This window comes from Prionailurus bengalensis, chromosome A3 (assembly GCF_016509475.1).
Source record: "Prionailurus bengalensis isolate Pbe53 chromosome A3, Fcat_Pben_1.1_paternal_pri, whole genome shotgun sequence".
In the NCBI taxonomy this organism is placed as follows: Eukaryota; Metazoa; Chordata; class Mammalia; order Carnivora; family Felidae; genus Prionailurus; species Prionailurus bengalensis.
The window spans coordinates 11,112,562-11,127,390 of NC_057354.1; the positions used below are offsets into that span (position 1 = coordinate 11,112,562).

The window sequence follows — 14,829 nt, forward strand, 5'->3', positions numbered from 1 at the left end:
AGCCTGCTTGAGTGTCTCTGTCTGTCTCTGTCTCTCTCTCTCTCTCTCTCTGCCCCTCCCTCCCTCACAGGCTCTCTCAAAAAATAAATCAGTATAAGAAATAAATAGGTCATTGAGCTTTTAGAATTTAGAAAGTGATTCTTTTCATACAGTGTTTATTTTGATTAATGAAACCAGGGGGCACATCATCTTTCAGAATGACTGTCTTCCTGGCAAACTCTTATTCTTCCTACTAGACTTAATTTACAAATGTAATTACTTGGCATAAAGTTCTTCATCTTTTCTCTTGCTCACTTCCTCTTCTGTGTCCCACTGCCCAGTGGTCTACTAAGATTTTTGGTTGCAAAGGACATGAACTAAGCTTAAGCAGAAATGGGCATGTACTTGGCTCTTGTTTAGGAAAAGTCGAACAGGTGTCCTTCCTCCCTCTGCTTTCTGCATGTAGTAGTAGGTCCTGAATCCTTTTCAGCATCACTATCAGTCTTGTTTGGGCACATGTCCAACTAACTCTACCAGTCAGTGTCTGTAGAGATAGAATACTCTTAATTGGTGTACCTGAGTCCTGCACACTCTGCTCTAATGGAGGAAGGGCCTCCTAATGGCACATCATCTGTACCAGGGGTGGCTCCAAGGGGGAACGTTAGCAGGTAAAAACAACCATCTTTTTTATTCCAGTGCCCGAGTGCCTACTGTGTGCTCTATAGGTCCTGTCCCTTAGACACGATGGATTTTTGAAGGGAACAACTAGTTCCTGTTGTTCATCTCCCTTTTCTGAGCACAAAGTATAGGTTCTCCAGAAGTGACAAACAGGTCAACTGTGGTTCCATTCTGTTATATTGGATATTATCCCCTTTTTTTGCCATGAGCTGAAGGGATTATGGTATGACTGAAGGGAGCTCTCCTTGGTATTGAGATAATGGTCCAGACCTGGTGAAATAGCCATCCTCACGGCCAGGGAGGTTCAAGAGAAAGAACTAGCCACCTGGGGACAAATCTGGAGAGGAAGACTATCCTGCATTCCTTTGAAAGCCCATCACCAGACAATTTTAACATTGTAAGATATCTTCCTCCCTAAGAGTAATTGTTGTAATAAACACTTTGTTTTTAGCTAAGTGAGGAAACAGCCCTTAATCCCAGTTGATTTCTTATTTACTCTGTTCCTGCCCCTCAGTCACTTAAGGTATGGGCCCCTTGTCCAGGTTTCTAATTTAAAGGGCTTTTTAGGGGTGCAGAGGAGGCCAGGAGTTACTCTTATAGAAGTTTTAAAGTATGAATCAAATAGATAACATGGGTGAACCCTAAAGCCGGCAGTTGGAGTTGTTTTGTTTTGTTTTGTTTTTTAACGTTTATTTTTGAGAGGCAGGGGAGGAGCAGAGAGAGGGGAAGATACAGAATTTGAAGCAGGGTCCAGGCTCTGAACTGTTAGCCCAGAGCCCGATGCGGGGCCCGAACCCACAAACTGTGAGATCATGACCTGAGCTGAAGTCCACCTTAACAGACGGAGCGCAGCCACTCAAGGCACCCTGAAGTTGTTTCCTAACAGCAAGCAACAGGCTGGGGAAAACAACAACATAGGGCTCTTGAGTTCTTTTTCTTATCATCCATACTAATCCTAACATTCACAGATAAGAGTTTGTTGGAAATGTTCTTTTGGAACCTTTGGCTTGTAGAAAAGCTTGACATAACGGTGGCCCCTATAGGAAGGAGGAGAGCTCCATTGCTGGAGGGCAGGAGTAGGAGGGAGGCTTCTTTGCTTATATTCGTACACTGTGTGCCTGTTTTGTGCAGTGTTTTACTTAAAAAACAAGAGTCTTTGTAAATGTTTTTGATAGTGCTAACACATATGAATGAATGTGTTATTCTCGCTCCAGATGGACATAATCTTGTAAGTGATCTCCATAAGCAAGATACATGGAGGGTACCTCCATCTGAGGAAGGGGGTGGAAAGGATTCCCCAGATAATTAAAAAAAAGAAAAGAAAAAAAAAACAACTGGCATCTTTTAAAATTTATTGTTTATTTTGAGAGGGCATGAGCATAACCGGGAGGAGGGGCGAGAGAATACCAAGCAGGCTCTGCACTCCGTCCTGAGCCCGACACGGGGCTCAGTCCCCACGACCTGTGAGATCATGACCTGAGCCCAAATCAAGAGCCAGACGCTTAACTGAGCCACCCAGACACCCCTCCCCCCCTCAAAAAAATGCCAGGAATCTTAACTCCGAGTATTCTGTATCTTTCAGTGTAAACTTAGGCTCCTCCTAGTTGCTAATCATTAAAAAAAAGCCATTTTTGTACAACATTTTCTGTTAAGCAATGTTCACTATTTATATATCTGTTTAATTCAGCGTAAGTAAACTTGAGATTTACTGTATGGCTGAAATACCAAGTTTTATAAATTATAAGTTTCTTGTAGCTAAGCTCCTTTATGAGCATACTCACTTTTTCAGACCTATAGGTTTATAAGTTGGGTACCTACCATGCAGTGAGGTGCTTCAGTTGGAGGTCTTAAAAACAATTTTGCTTGCTGTGAATGGTGGGCACTTAGGAGAATGAGTTTTCCTTTATCCTCTGCAGCAGTTGAGCTCCCCTGGATGTTTTCTGTATAGGTGGGTGGCTTCGGTGGTGGCGACATTTCCAGATCATTGGGCATTTGTTTTGCTGAGATGTTGAGCTGCTTCTATCCAGGAGGCAGGGGAGACCAGTAATGGCTGCCTTCTGGGCCCATCTCTCTCCTCTGAAGTAAAGCAGGACTGACTAGGGAAGTTCGGAAAGAACTGCTGGGTTTGGGCCCACAGAGTTTATGAGTTGAATAAACAAAAATGTCCCTTCTCAGACTTGGGTGCTTATGGGCATCTGTTTGATGCCTGGTTTCTTCAGAATTAGCCTGTAACATTTTCTGTTATTTCTGAAACATTTCTATCAGGTGGCTTTCTCCAAATGACCTAGTTTGGGGAATGGTTTTATTAAGCAACTAGTTAAAAAGTTTCAAAGAGATGATTTAAAAACAATTTAGCAATAAAATTTCCACAAGGAATAATGGATTTGGTCTTGAATGCACATTAATTTGTATGCAAAGTGACTTCTGAGTCCCCTGTTAACCACTAGGCTGATTATTGGATGGCACAGTGTGGAGGGCACCATAGTCATGCTTCTTAGCTGATAGAGGAGTTTGGTGTTGAGCATGGGAAGGCTGATTTTTTTGTTTTTTGTTTTTTGTTTTTTTAGTGAAGTGCTTTTCTTTTTTGACCTCAATTACACTTCAGTACTTCATGTAGAATATTTTGAAACTTCTAAGTTCTGGTGACATACCAAATTCTAGGAGTTACTATTTGCTTTGGTGTAGGCTTCACTCTCTTCCATTTTTCATAGTCCACAATATTGACTTTTGGATTCGAATGATAAATGAGGCAACATGATTCTGTATTACATTTGGATTAGTTGATTATGGTCGTGCTTACAAATGGTAGTGATATTAGAGAGTACCTGCCTTTATTAATTAGAAAACCAGATTTGCATGTATTAAACTTTTAATTCCTGATGCTTTGGCTTTCAGGTTTGCCTCTAGTTTGGGGTTTTGGAACTCTTTTATATCCTACAATATTTATTTGAACTACTAGATAAGTTCTTACCATATTTTATAGGAAAATATAAATGATCATGTTGAAAGCCATACAAATACTAATTTTATTTTCTTAACTTTTGTTTTTTAAGGAACTTGGTGAAGTGGATCTAAATTTCTGCTTTAATGTGTTAGGTCATTTAAATAATTTTTCAGTTCCTTCACACATATATAGGCTTTTCATTTTTCAGAAGGATCCCCTAAAATCTGTAACACAGCACTTGCTCTGATGCTGAGTGCCTAGCTTTCCCCATCACCATAAGTGAGTGCCTTTGTCCAGGTGTGGTGCTGGCTGGGGGGCAGGCTACACAACCATTAGTGTCTGTAGTCGGGATAGTATATGGAAACACTGAAGGAGATTTCTTTAAGAATATCATAGCAGCATGCAGGACGGTTCCCAGAAAACAAACCCTTCTTTTCCCTGGCACTCAAAATTATGTGGCAATGATGCTGGAATGGTGAACATTTTTCTATTTTCAGAGGCTCAACATCACAAGGAGAAAAGCACTCACACTCAATTTTAAAATAATCGGTTGGTATTATTAACCTAATTCTCAACTTTTAAAAAGCCAGTTTGGTGATGAAGTTAAGCTCTAGAATTGTGCCAGATTAGACTCCTAGTCCATCTATGATGTAAGATGTCCTGTTAGACAAGGTCAGAGAGCACTTATTTTGCCTGCCTGCTCTAAGTACCAGAACAGACTAGGTAAGGGTGTCTGCTCACCTTCTTTGTCAGTGGGCCAGGGTTTGTGGTCCTGCCATCAGTGGAACTAGGAAATATTACAAGTTGTACGTGTTTTGACTTGACTTAAATTTTTTTTTCCAATAGAAACTATGTTCCAACTTCCTGTCAACAATCTTGGCAGTTTAAGAAAAGCCCGGAAAACTGTGAAAAAAATACTTAGTGACATTGGGTTGGAATACTGTAAAGAACACATAGAAGTAAGTAGCATGCCATTTTTTAATTTTAACATGACTCAGCTTCTGATCCATTACTTTGTGTCAGCAGCCAGGATGGTTAATTCTTAGCTGGGATTCTGAATTTTAACTGCAGCATTAGCTTCCCCGGAGCTTTCTCAGTTGGCTAAACTTGTTCCCTTCTCCCTAAAATGGGCTTTTTCATCTTTGCATCATGAAGCAAAAGCAGTTCTACCATTGAGGACATATACGTGTCAGACACTTTACTAGGTGCTTTAAAATGGTCTCTAAATTCAGATCCTTAGAACAACCCCTGGGGGAAATGTAGGAATTCTCATCCAGTTTTCAGATGAAGAACCGGTAAAGAAATAGGTTCACCTCACAGCTGAGCATATGGCAGGGTCTGTCTGCGGGACTCCAGAGCCTGTTCTCATTCTGATATGCCTGAGTGTTCTGGTTGACCTTCTGATTGTTGAGGCGTGGTGGTTTGGGTGCTTGTTGTCTCTTTCCTTAGGATTTGAGCAGTCGTTGGCCCTTTTGACCCATCACAGACGATTATCTTCCCCTTGTGTAACAGTTTGGACTTTTGCAAACTGTTTTTCTAACCTGTTTATTCTACGAGCTTTTAACAGCCCTGTGGGATAGCCAGTGTGCTGGTCTCCTCCTTTTCCAGATCTCCTTGCTCCAGATCTTGCTGGTTAGTTGGTCAAAGCCTCTGGTTGAAATATTTAAAGCCGTTTTCCCCTCTAGCCTTTAAGTTCCAGCTGGCCAGGGACCAGAACTACCTTGCCCATCCACGTATAAGCAGCACCAAGCGCAGTGCTGGGTACATAATAGGCACTCAGTAAACGTTTGGATGGAATTGAAAGTTAAAAAGTGATTTCCTTCATACAACGGGTTTTCTTTTCCGGATTCCCATGAGTAATACTCTAGGGGTGGATGATGAAGACTGAAGCTTCTCCAAAGTGGGCTTCTCTAGTTATGTTGTCCCCAAGCGTGGAAGTTCACTGCCTCTCCAACCCCACAAATTCAGGTAGATCTGCCCAATGAAACAGTCCATCCACTTCCACTTTGCACTCAGTTGGGTAATCTGCATAAGAATAAACGCAAATGTGAAGATACCTTTTCTATCCTGCATTTGATGTGTTCCTCCTGTTACTACGCCCATTACATCCTCTGGAATTTATACGTACTTGATTTTTCCACAGGGAACTGTGAACCTTTTAGGAGCCAAGAGGAATTTTCTCCTAAGACTTTGCTATCTTCCTGGCCTGGGGGGAAAATGGGCCATTACATTTTTATAGGAGAGGATAAATTTAACACAATACTGCTTACTTTCTTCAAATAGCTTGCTTTCTTCCTTTTGTGGGTTCAGAAATCGTGAGTTTTCTTCCCAGTCCATTTCTACCCACCCCCCCAACCCCCCCTCCCCTTTTTTTTCCCTGCAGAAACAGAGTATCACATCCATGGTGCCTTAAGCAAACATTGCTAGTTCATATTCCATTTTAATACTACAATTGATGAGTTACAATACTCTAATGAAAGGGGCTTTGGTATTAATATGTGGCTGAATTTTTTACTTAATTAGAACTTCAATTGGTTTCCTTGGAAACCTGGCTGACCATTTAGGGGAATGTTTGGTTGTTAGAAGATGTTGAATGCAACTTCCATATGCCTTTTCTATTTCCTAATAGCCTTACGTTCCTAACTTTTAGTTCTTGGTGGGGTTGGTTTTTCTGTGTGTCTCCCCAGCTCTAGCCAAGAGATGGGATTTAAGTCAGGTTGGGCTAGAGTTGGTATCATGATGTTTTTGTAAACTTCTTTCACTGTTTTCTAGGATTTTAAACAGTTTGAACCTAATGACTTTTATTTGAAAAACACTACATGGGAGGATGTAGGACTATGGGACCCTTCACTTACAAAAAATCAGGTAAGTAGCAGAGGGGACTTAATGACAGCATCCTTGGTAATCCCCTTTTCAGCTCTAGGCTTTTTCGTAATGATGCTTCGTTTTGTAGGCAGCAGCCTAGTGTGGAAAGTGTCCACTTCCTAAGTGGCGGGAAAACTAGGAAGAATTTGTCTTTTTTGTCATTGGACAGAAACTTCAAGTGTGAGAATAGGAAATTTTGTTACTTAAAGGTCCTGAGGCCCAGTGTACATCAACATTCCCTCACAGAAGTACTTTGGCTCTTTTATTTCTGTTCCTAAACTGTTCCCTCCAACATTCTGTTCATCTAGGTCATCCATCATTATTTTTGTGTCTGTCACAATTCTTATTTTTTTGGAGAGGGTATTTTTTTCTAGGTTGGTGTCATCCGACCTCTGGAACAGGGTGGCTTTGTTAGGATGGCAGTGACAGGTGTAGCTTAAATTTTTACAGATTGGAATTAAAAACACTATTAGGTAGTTCAAGGCACCAGCAAGTGTCAACAGGTGAAGATGTGACAGAGAAAGTGGTATAGGTGGTGGTTCCTGTCCCACAGGGAGAAGTGATTGTCACTGCGGACTTTACCGTTACCTATTTCAGTAGCGATTGTAACTCTAATTATTGATCTGTTTGTCCATCGGAATATACTTAGGGAATTACTACTTTTCAACTCTGTGTCAGAAATCTGATAGTATAGTTACTTGGTTTTTTTCTTCTAAAAGGGTATTAACCAGAAGTCTTAGAATGTAAAAGCTTTCCAGTGGGACAGGTCACTTAATTCGGTTTTATGAATCCCAGAGCTTCGTATTCTAACACTAAATAAGGGTTGAGCTTTAAGGAAAAGGGGAGTATTTAATATTGCCGCAAACCAGCATCTGAAACAAAGCAAGTTTCTACGGAGGAAAGGTAATCTCTTGCCCAGCTGGTGTTTCACTGGTCTTCAAAGGACAAACTGCACAGGTGCTAATGAGCATAATTCTGGAAGTTGCTCTTTGAAATCAGTATATTCTGCAATACTTGTTGGCTTTTTAACACCATGCATTACTCATAGTCTATAGGAAATTTTTATTTAACTTCTTAATTTGAGTCAAAGCAGCTGTCACTTCATTACTTCTTTTGAAGCTGCTCTTGCTTGAGAAGAGAGCATGGCTTCTAGAAGAAAGGCTTCTAGAAGAAAGCAGACTCTTCAAATCAGTAGCTGTTTGATCAGCAATGAAATCTGAATACTACACTGTACTTCGATCAGAGGGAAAAAATGTTCTGAGATTTTTGAAGATTCTCCATGATGGGAAGGATAAAAGGTGTATCTTTATGTCTTACTGCCTAATTGCACACAGCACTCTGGGCCCTGAGTTTTACTGAAGAGTAAGTCTGAAACCTTTAGTGATTTACTGATTCAGGGAGTGAAAGTGATTTCACAGGGTTTATTCTTGTCGTCTCTGACTGTAAAATGTTTATCTTTGAAGCCATTTGCCTTTGGCTTTTCTAAAACCAATCAGCAAATATGACTTTGATCTTTTCTAAACATTGAGGAAAACTGGAACGGAGTATTTTGTTTATACTCTGGAAACAAAATAAAATTATTTGATTTCAAACTGCTTTTCCATCCGGGTTTATATTTATAAATCCATTTTGCAGAAGGAAAAATAATTAATGCATTACACAGTTTCAGTTCTAAAAATACCATTATATCTCTATTAAAAATAGAGGATGTCTGGGGGAAGACCCAGAACTTGTTAGCGCCTATCGGAAGTGGCATTCTCATTGCAGTTTTTGTCTTTTCTTTAGGACTACCGGACAAAACCCTTTTGCTGCAGTGCTTGTCCATTTTCTTCAAAATTTTTCTCTGCCTACAAAAGTCATTTCCGGAATGTCCATAGCGAAGACTTTGAAAATAGGATTCTCCTTAATTGCCCCTACTGTACCTTCAATGCAGACAAAAAGACTTTGGAAACACACATTAAAATATTTCATGCTCCAAACGCCAGCGCACCAAGTAGCAGCCTCAGCACTTTCAAAGATAAAAGCAAAAATGATGGCCTTAAACCTAAGCAGGCTGACAGTGTAGAACAAGCTGTTTATTACTGTAAGAAGTGCACTTACCGAGATCCTCTTTATGAAATAGTTAGGAAGCACATTTACAGGGAACATTTTCAGCATGTGGCAGCACCTTACATAGCAAAGGCAGGTGAAAAATCACTCAACGGTGCAGTCCCTTTAGGTTCAAATGCCCGGGAAGAGAGCAGTATTCACTGCAAGCGATGCCTTTTCATGCCAAAGTCCTACGAAGCTTTGGTACAACATGTCATCGAAGACCACGAACGCATAGGCTATCAGGTCACTGCCATGATTGGGCACACAAATGTGGTGGTTCCCCGATCTAAACCTTTGATGCTGATTGCTCCCAAACCTCAAGAGAAGAAGGGCATGGGACTCCAGTCGAGAATTGGTTCCCTTGCTTCTGGAAATGTCCGGTCTTTGCCATCACAGCAGATGGTAAATCGACTCTCAATACCAAAGCCTAACTTAAATTCTACAGGAGTCAACATGATGTCTAATGTTCACCTCCAGCAGAATAACTATGGAGTCAAATCTGTAGGCCAGGGCTATGGCGTTGGTCAGTCAATGAGACTGGGTCTAGGTGGCAACGCACCAGTTTCCATCCCTCAGCAGTCTCAGTCTGTGAAGCAGCTACTTCCAAGTGGAAATGGAAGATCTTATGGGCTTGGGTCAGAGCAGAGGTCCCAGGCACCAGCAAGATACTCCCTGCAGTCTGCTAATGCCTCTGCTCTCTCATCAGGCCAGTTAAAGTCTCCCTCCCTCTCCCAGTCACAGGCATCCAGAGTATTAGGTCAGTCCAGTTCCAAACCGACTGCAGCTGCCACGGGCCCTCCCCCAGCCAATACTTCCTCAACTCAAAAGTGGAAAATATGTACAATCTGTAACGAGCTTTTTCCTGAAAATGTCTATAGTGTGCACTTCGAAAAAGAACATAAAGCTGAGAAAGTCCCAGCAGTAGCCAACTACATTATGAAAATTCACAATTTTACTAGCAAATGCCTCTACTGTAATCGCTATTTGCCCACAGACACCCTGCTCAACCATATGTTAATTCACGGTCTGTCTTGTCCATATTGCCGTTCAACTTTCAATGATGTGGAAAAGATGGCGGCACACATGCGGATGGTTCACATTGATGAAGAGATGGGACCTAAAACAGATTCTACTTTGAGTTTTGATTTGACATTGCAGCAGGGTAGCCACACTAACATCCATCTCCTTGTAACCACATACAACCTGAGGGATGCCCCAGCCGAATCTGTTGCTTACCACGCCCAAAATAACCCTCCAGTCCCTCCAAAGCCACAGCCAAAAGTTCAGGAAAAGGCAGATATCCCTGTTAAAAGTTCACCTCAAGCAGCAGTGCCCTATAAAAAAGATGTCGGGAAAACCCTTTGCCCTCTTTGCTTTTCAATCCTAAAAGGACCCATATCTGATGCACTTGCACATCACCTACGAGAGAGGCACCAAGTTATTCAGACGGTTCATCCCGTGGAAAAAAAGCTCACCTACAAGTGCATCCATTGCCTTGGTGTGTATACCAGCAACATGACCGCCTCGACTATCACTCTGCATCTCGTTCACTGTAGGGGTGTCGGAAAGACCCAGAACGGCCAGGATAAGACAAACGCACCCTCTCGGCTTAATCAGTCACCAGGCCTAGCACCCGTGAAGCGCACTTACGAGCAAGTGGAATTTCCCTTGCTGAAAAAGCGAAAGTTAGATGAGGATAGCGATTCGCCCAGCTTCTTTGAGGAGAAGCCCGAGGAGCCTGTTGTGTTAGCTTTAGACCCCAAGGGTCACGAAGATGATTCCTACGAAGCCAGGAAAAGCTTCCTGACGAAGTATTTCAACAAACAGCCCTATCCCACCCGGAGAGAAATTGAGAAGCTGGCTGCCAGTTTATGGTTGTGGAAGAGTGACATTGCTTCCCATTTTAGCAACAAGAGGAAGAAGTGTGTCCGAGACTGTGAAAAGTACAAGCCCGGTGTGTTACTGGGCTTCAACATGAAAGAACTAAACAAAGTTAAGCACGAGATGGATTTTGATGCCGAGTGGCTGTTTGAGAATCACGATGAGAAGGATTCCAGAGTGAATGCTAGTAAAACTGCTGACAAAAAGCTCAGCCTTGGGAAGGACGAGGACAGCTCCTCAGACAGTTTTGAAAATTTGGAAGAAGAGTCCAATGGAAGTGGTAGCCCTTTTGACCCTGTGTTTGAAGTTGAGCCTAAACTCCCTAACGATAACCCGGAGGAACACATACCGAAGGTCATTTCTGAGGATGCTTTAGAATCGGAGAAGCTAGACCAAAAAGAGGAGGATGGTTCAAAGTATGGAACTATTCATTTGACTGAGGAACCAGCCAAACTAATGCATGATGCTTCTGACAGTGAGGTTGACCAGGATGATGTTGTTGAGTGGAAAGACGGTGCTTCTCCGTCTGAGAGTGGTCCTGGTTCCCAGCAAGTGTCAGACTTTGAGGACAACGCGTGTGAAATGAAACCAGGAACCTGGTCTGATGAGTCTTCCCAGAGTGAAGATGCAAGAAGCAGTAAGCCAGCTGCCAAAAAAAAGGCTACCGTGCAAGGTGACAGAGAGCAGTTGAAATGGAAGAATAGTTCCTATGGAAAAGTCGAAGGGTTTTGGTCCAAGGACCAGTCACAGTGGAAGAATGCATCTGAAAATGATGAGCGCTTATCTAACCCACAGATTGAGTGGCAGAATAGCACAATTGACAGTGAGGACGGGGAGCAGTTTGACAACATGACTGATGGGGTTGCTGAGCCGATGCACGGCAGCCTCGCCGGAGTTAAACTGAGCAGCCAGCAGGCCTAAGTGCCAGGCTCTCTGGCATCGGGGACCTGCTGCAGCCCGGAACTCTGCTCTCCTGGCGGCAGGACTGCACAGCTGTACTCTCACTGGCACTGCCTTCTGAGCGCCGGGTCATCGGGCTGTGGGGACGCGTGGCCACTGCAGCCCGGTGGTGGTTTCCAAGTCTGTGACACACGATCGGCTGATCTGGCTTCAGAACTTGCTGTGACAGACACGGTAAATAAATGTGAAAACCCAAGAAGCTGGTGGCTCACGAACGCACACGAGGAAAAGCAGAGGTTTACTTTTCTGCCTTCTCGACATTTCTTTCCCTCTGTAAAATGTTTGGTTGGATGACCTTGGGAGGCGTTCTCCTGATTCGCGTGGTGGTGCAGGGCCAACAGACAAGCTGCCAGTCCCGTGTGTATAGTAGACTTTGGGGAAAATCGATTTTTTTTCATGTATTCATTCTGAATAGTTGAAATGTATATTTGTACAGTCTTTTAGACCTATTCAAGTGATGCCTATGATATTGTTATTGTGTACCCATCATAGATTTGTTTTTTTTTTGTTTTTTTTTTTAGTGTTGCCCTTGCTGTGTAATAAACGCTATACCTAGTTTACCTAGCAAAAGCTTGAAACTGCGCTAGTATGGACCTTTGGACAGACTTAGTTTTTGCACATAACCTTGTACAATCTTGCAACAGAGGCCAGCCACGTAAGATATATATCTGGACTCTCTTGTATTATAGAATTTTTCTTGTTCTGAATATCCTTGACATTACAGCTGACAGAAACAAAAACTGGTATTTCAGATCTGTTTTCTGAAATCTTTTAAGCTAAAATCACATGCAAGAATTGACTTTGCAGCTACTAATTTTGACACCTTTTAGATCTGTATGAAAGTGTGTTGTGTTGAAGCAGCAAACCAATGAGTGCTGCATTTTTGGATATTTAGTTTTATCTTTAGTTAAACACCACCCTGGTGTATTCATTTATACCATCTAATATATGACACACTGTTGTAGTATGTATAATTTTGTGATCTTTATTTCCCTTTGTATTCATTTTAAGCATCTAAATAAATTGCTGTATTGTGCTTAATGTAAATATTTGCTTTATTACACATTACAGTCCTGTGTCCATTATGTCTTGTGCCAGCTGATGCCATGGCTCACTTTGATCAGAGACAAGCCACGGCCACTGAGGAAACTTGTGAAAGACCACAATGTGCCATTGGCATAAAAGAGTGCTTTCTCTCAAGGCACCTGTTACAAAATCTTTTGGTTTTGTTTTCGCCTTTTTCCTTTTTTAACTGCTAAAATAAACATCCTTGAGTTTTTCAGTTCCCCTTTTTTTAAGGAGCAGAGCCTGCTTGTATGTGTAAATGTCTCCGTGATAAAAGGATGTAAACAGATTGGCATTAATGTGCAAGCAGAATGTTCATGCCCTGGCCTTCTTCTAAAGGAAGTAAATGTTGGTCTTCACCTTATAATGGGAACAATTGTACTCAACAGGCAACTTCTGTCAGCTTTTATTGTAATTCTCTTGACCATCTTGCTATTAAAAAGGCTTTGGAGATCACACGCTTGGAGGGCTAAGATGGAAGGAGCTAGCATATTTACAGATTCCCAGTAGCAACTTGGACTAAAGAACAGTTACAAGGAGGCAGTGTTAGGCAACATTTTCAGTAATTACAACTATGATAGAAAGCTCCAGTCCATACAAAGGGCAGAAGCACAGCAGGCACCTACCTCTCGGGACCATTGGTCTAAAGAGTTAAGTGGCTGGCTTCCATAACTTCTAAGACTCCTTCCAATAGATAGGTGTAACGAAAGCATTAACAAGACCAAAGAAAGTTGGAACGACTTCCTTCTAAAATGTTAAGTCCTGCTTCTCAACTACAGGAGAAAGTGCAAGAATAGACTAGAACCTTTAGGGCATTTGGGGCTGGCATGGAGTTATTTTTAAGTCTGTTATACAAGTAGATTATAAATTCTATAGACCCCAGCTCATAAGATTTAGGACAGGATGTCTCCAAATTAAGATGCCACAAATTACCAAATCAGAAAAACTGGCATTGATAAAGCCTGTTTTCTCTTAACGATAGTAATAGCAGCTGAATTTAAGCCATCTCACACTTGGTTTGAAAGTAGTCTGCCTAATAAATTACTAGGTGGGAAGGACTTAGCCTGGACTCGAATCCTACTCGGAGGTCTAATGAGACTTGAATAGACTAGTGGAGGGGGAAGGTATGTTCCTGGTTGGACTTTTGAGCAGAGACAGATGAGCATGCTTCCTTGCTAAGGTGGTGGGAGTGGGCATTGTTGGCATTCGGAAAAGAATTTAGCCACCTAAGAATTGGAAATAAAGAAGATCCCCAATTAGAAATGTTGCAGAAGTCCTAAAAGTGTCTCAATAAAAGCCATTTTAAAAGAATGTTGTTGCTACTGTTTGCTTTTGGAATAATCTGGAAGTAAAAAGCTGCAGCAGTCTGCACCTTCTAATCAGAGAGTGTCTCTGTGGACTGAACCATTTTGTGGATTTTCTTTCCAGGAAACTTTTTGCCCTTCAGGTTTTCTAGTGGCCAGGAGTTCCAGAGTCCGACTAGCAGCATGATTTCTCTCTCTTCAGTACATCAAGAAACTTTCTTGTGCCATCTTTGGTCTCTTGTAAAAAGGGCTTGTGTCCTCTCTTAAGAGCTAAGCAGAAAAGGATCTACACCTTTGATTGCCCTATAGTTGTGTATCCAGTCTAAGTGCCCGCTCGTTTGTAAAGATGAACGCTTTTCAGAGAACAAAACCAAGTCCTTGCTAGATTTGAAAAACGATCTGTCAAAGATGGGGGATGCCCCTCTGAAACACCCCTGGAAGCCATTAAACTTGTTGTCAAGTGAGTAGTGCCATACACGCGGATGGCTTCCCTACCTCGACGCCAGACTGCTAGCATCAAACTCTCAAGATGGGAGCCCCCAAAATCCTCTCTAGGGGATTCTGTGCCACTAAAGCTTGAGAGTCAGTTTGAGTGATGGAAAACACTCTTTACTAATGAAATTAAGGAGGATGTATTAAATCTATGATTTTCACAGAGCATCAGGTCAGCCTTCTTGCCCCTTAGGCAATGGTCGGTCTTTTTTACCCATTGTAACCCTTATTTCTAACCTACCCTGTTGCTCATTGGGTTGGCCCCAACCGCAAGCATGTCTCACCAAAGTGTCATGGAGGAACATCTGAAGACTACTGAGCCCCAGAAGACTGGAAATAAAAGAGCTTGCTTCATCATGCATTCCAACATACCAGTTATCAGTTGGCCCGCCATGAGGTGGTCTGGGAAAAGACAAACTTGGTGTGTCAGCTTGGAAAAGGAGGCAGTTTCTACCAACCACTACGTTAAAAGTCGATCCAAAGGTAACCAAAGGATAGTCACTGTTAGTATTCCTTTGCATCATCTGGCTACTTCCCATCAACATACTCCACTTAAAATAACTTTAACAT

General features: G+C 42.0%; 1 protein-coding gene across 6 annotated transcripts in view; it reads left to right on the top strand.

The window, feature by feature from the left end:
* Positions 1-12,445, top strand: part of LOC122467268 (activity dependent neuroprotector homeobox) — a 34,019-nt gene extending 21,574 nt beyond the window's left edge. For 5 of the 6 annotated variants that reach the window (XM_043553672.1, XM_043553667.1, XM_043553669.1 and 2 more), the window contains 3 exons: positions 4,448-4,560; positions 6,374-6,466; positions 8,252-12,445. In XM_043553672.1, coding sequence (XP_043409607.1) covers positions 4,453-4,560; positions 6,374-6,466; positions 8,252-11,359 — 3,309 coding nt within the window. In that variant the 5' untranslated portion in view covers positions 4,448-4,452 and the 3' untranslated portion in view covers positions 11,360-12,445. The remainder of the gene's footprint in view (positions 1-4,447; positions 4,561-6,373; positions 6,467-8,251) is intronic. The other variant, XM_043553673.1, reaches the window with a different exon arrangement.
* Positions 12,446-14,829: the final 2,384 nt, after the last annotated feature.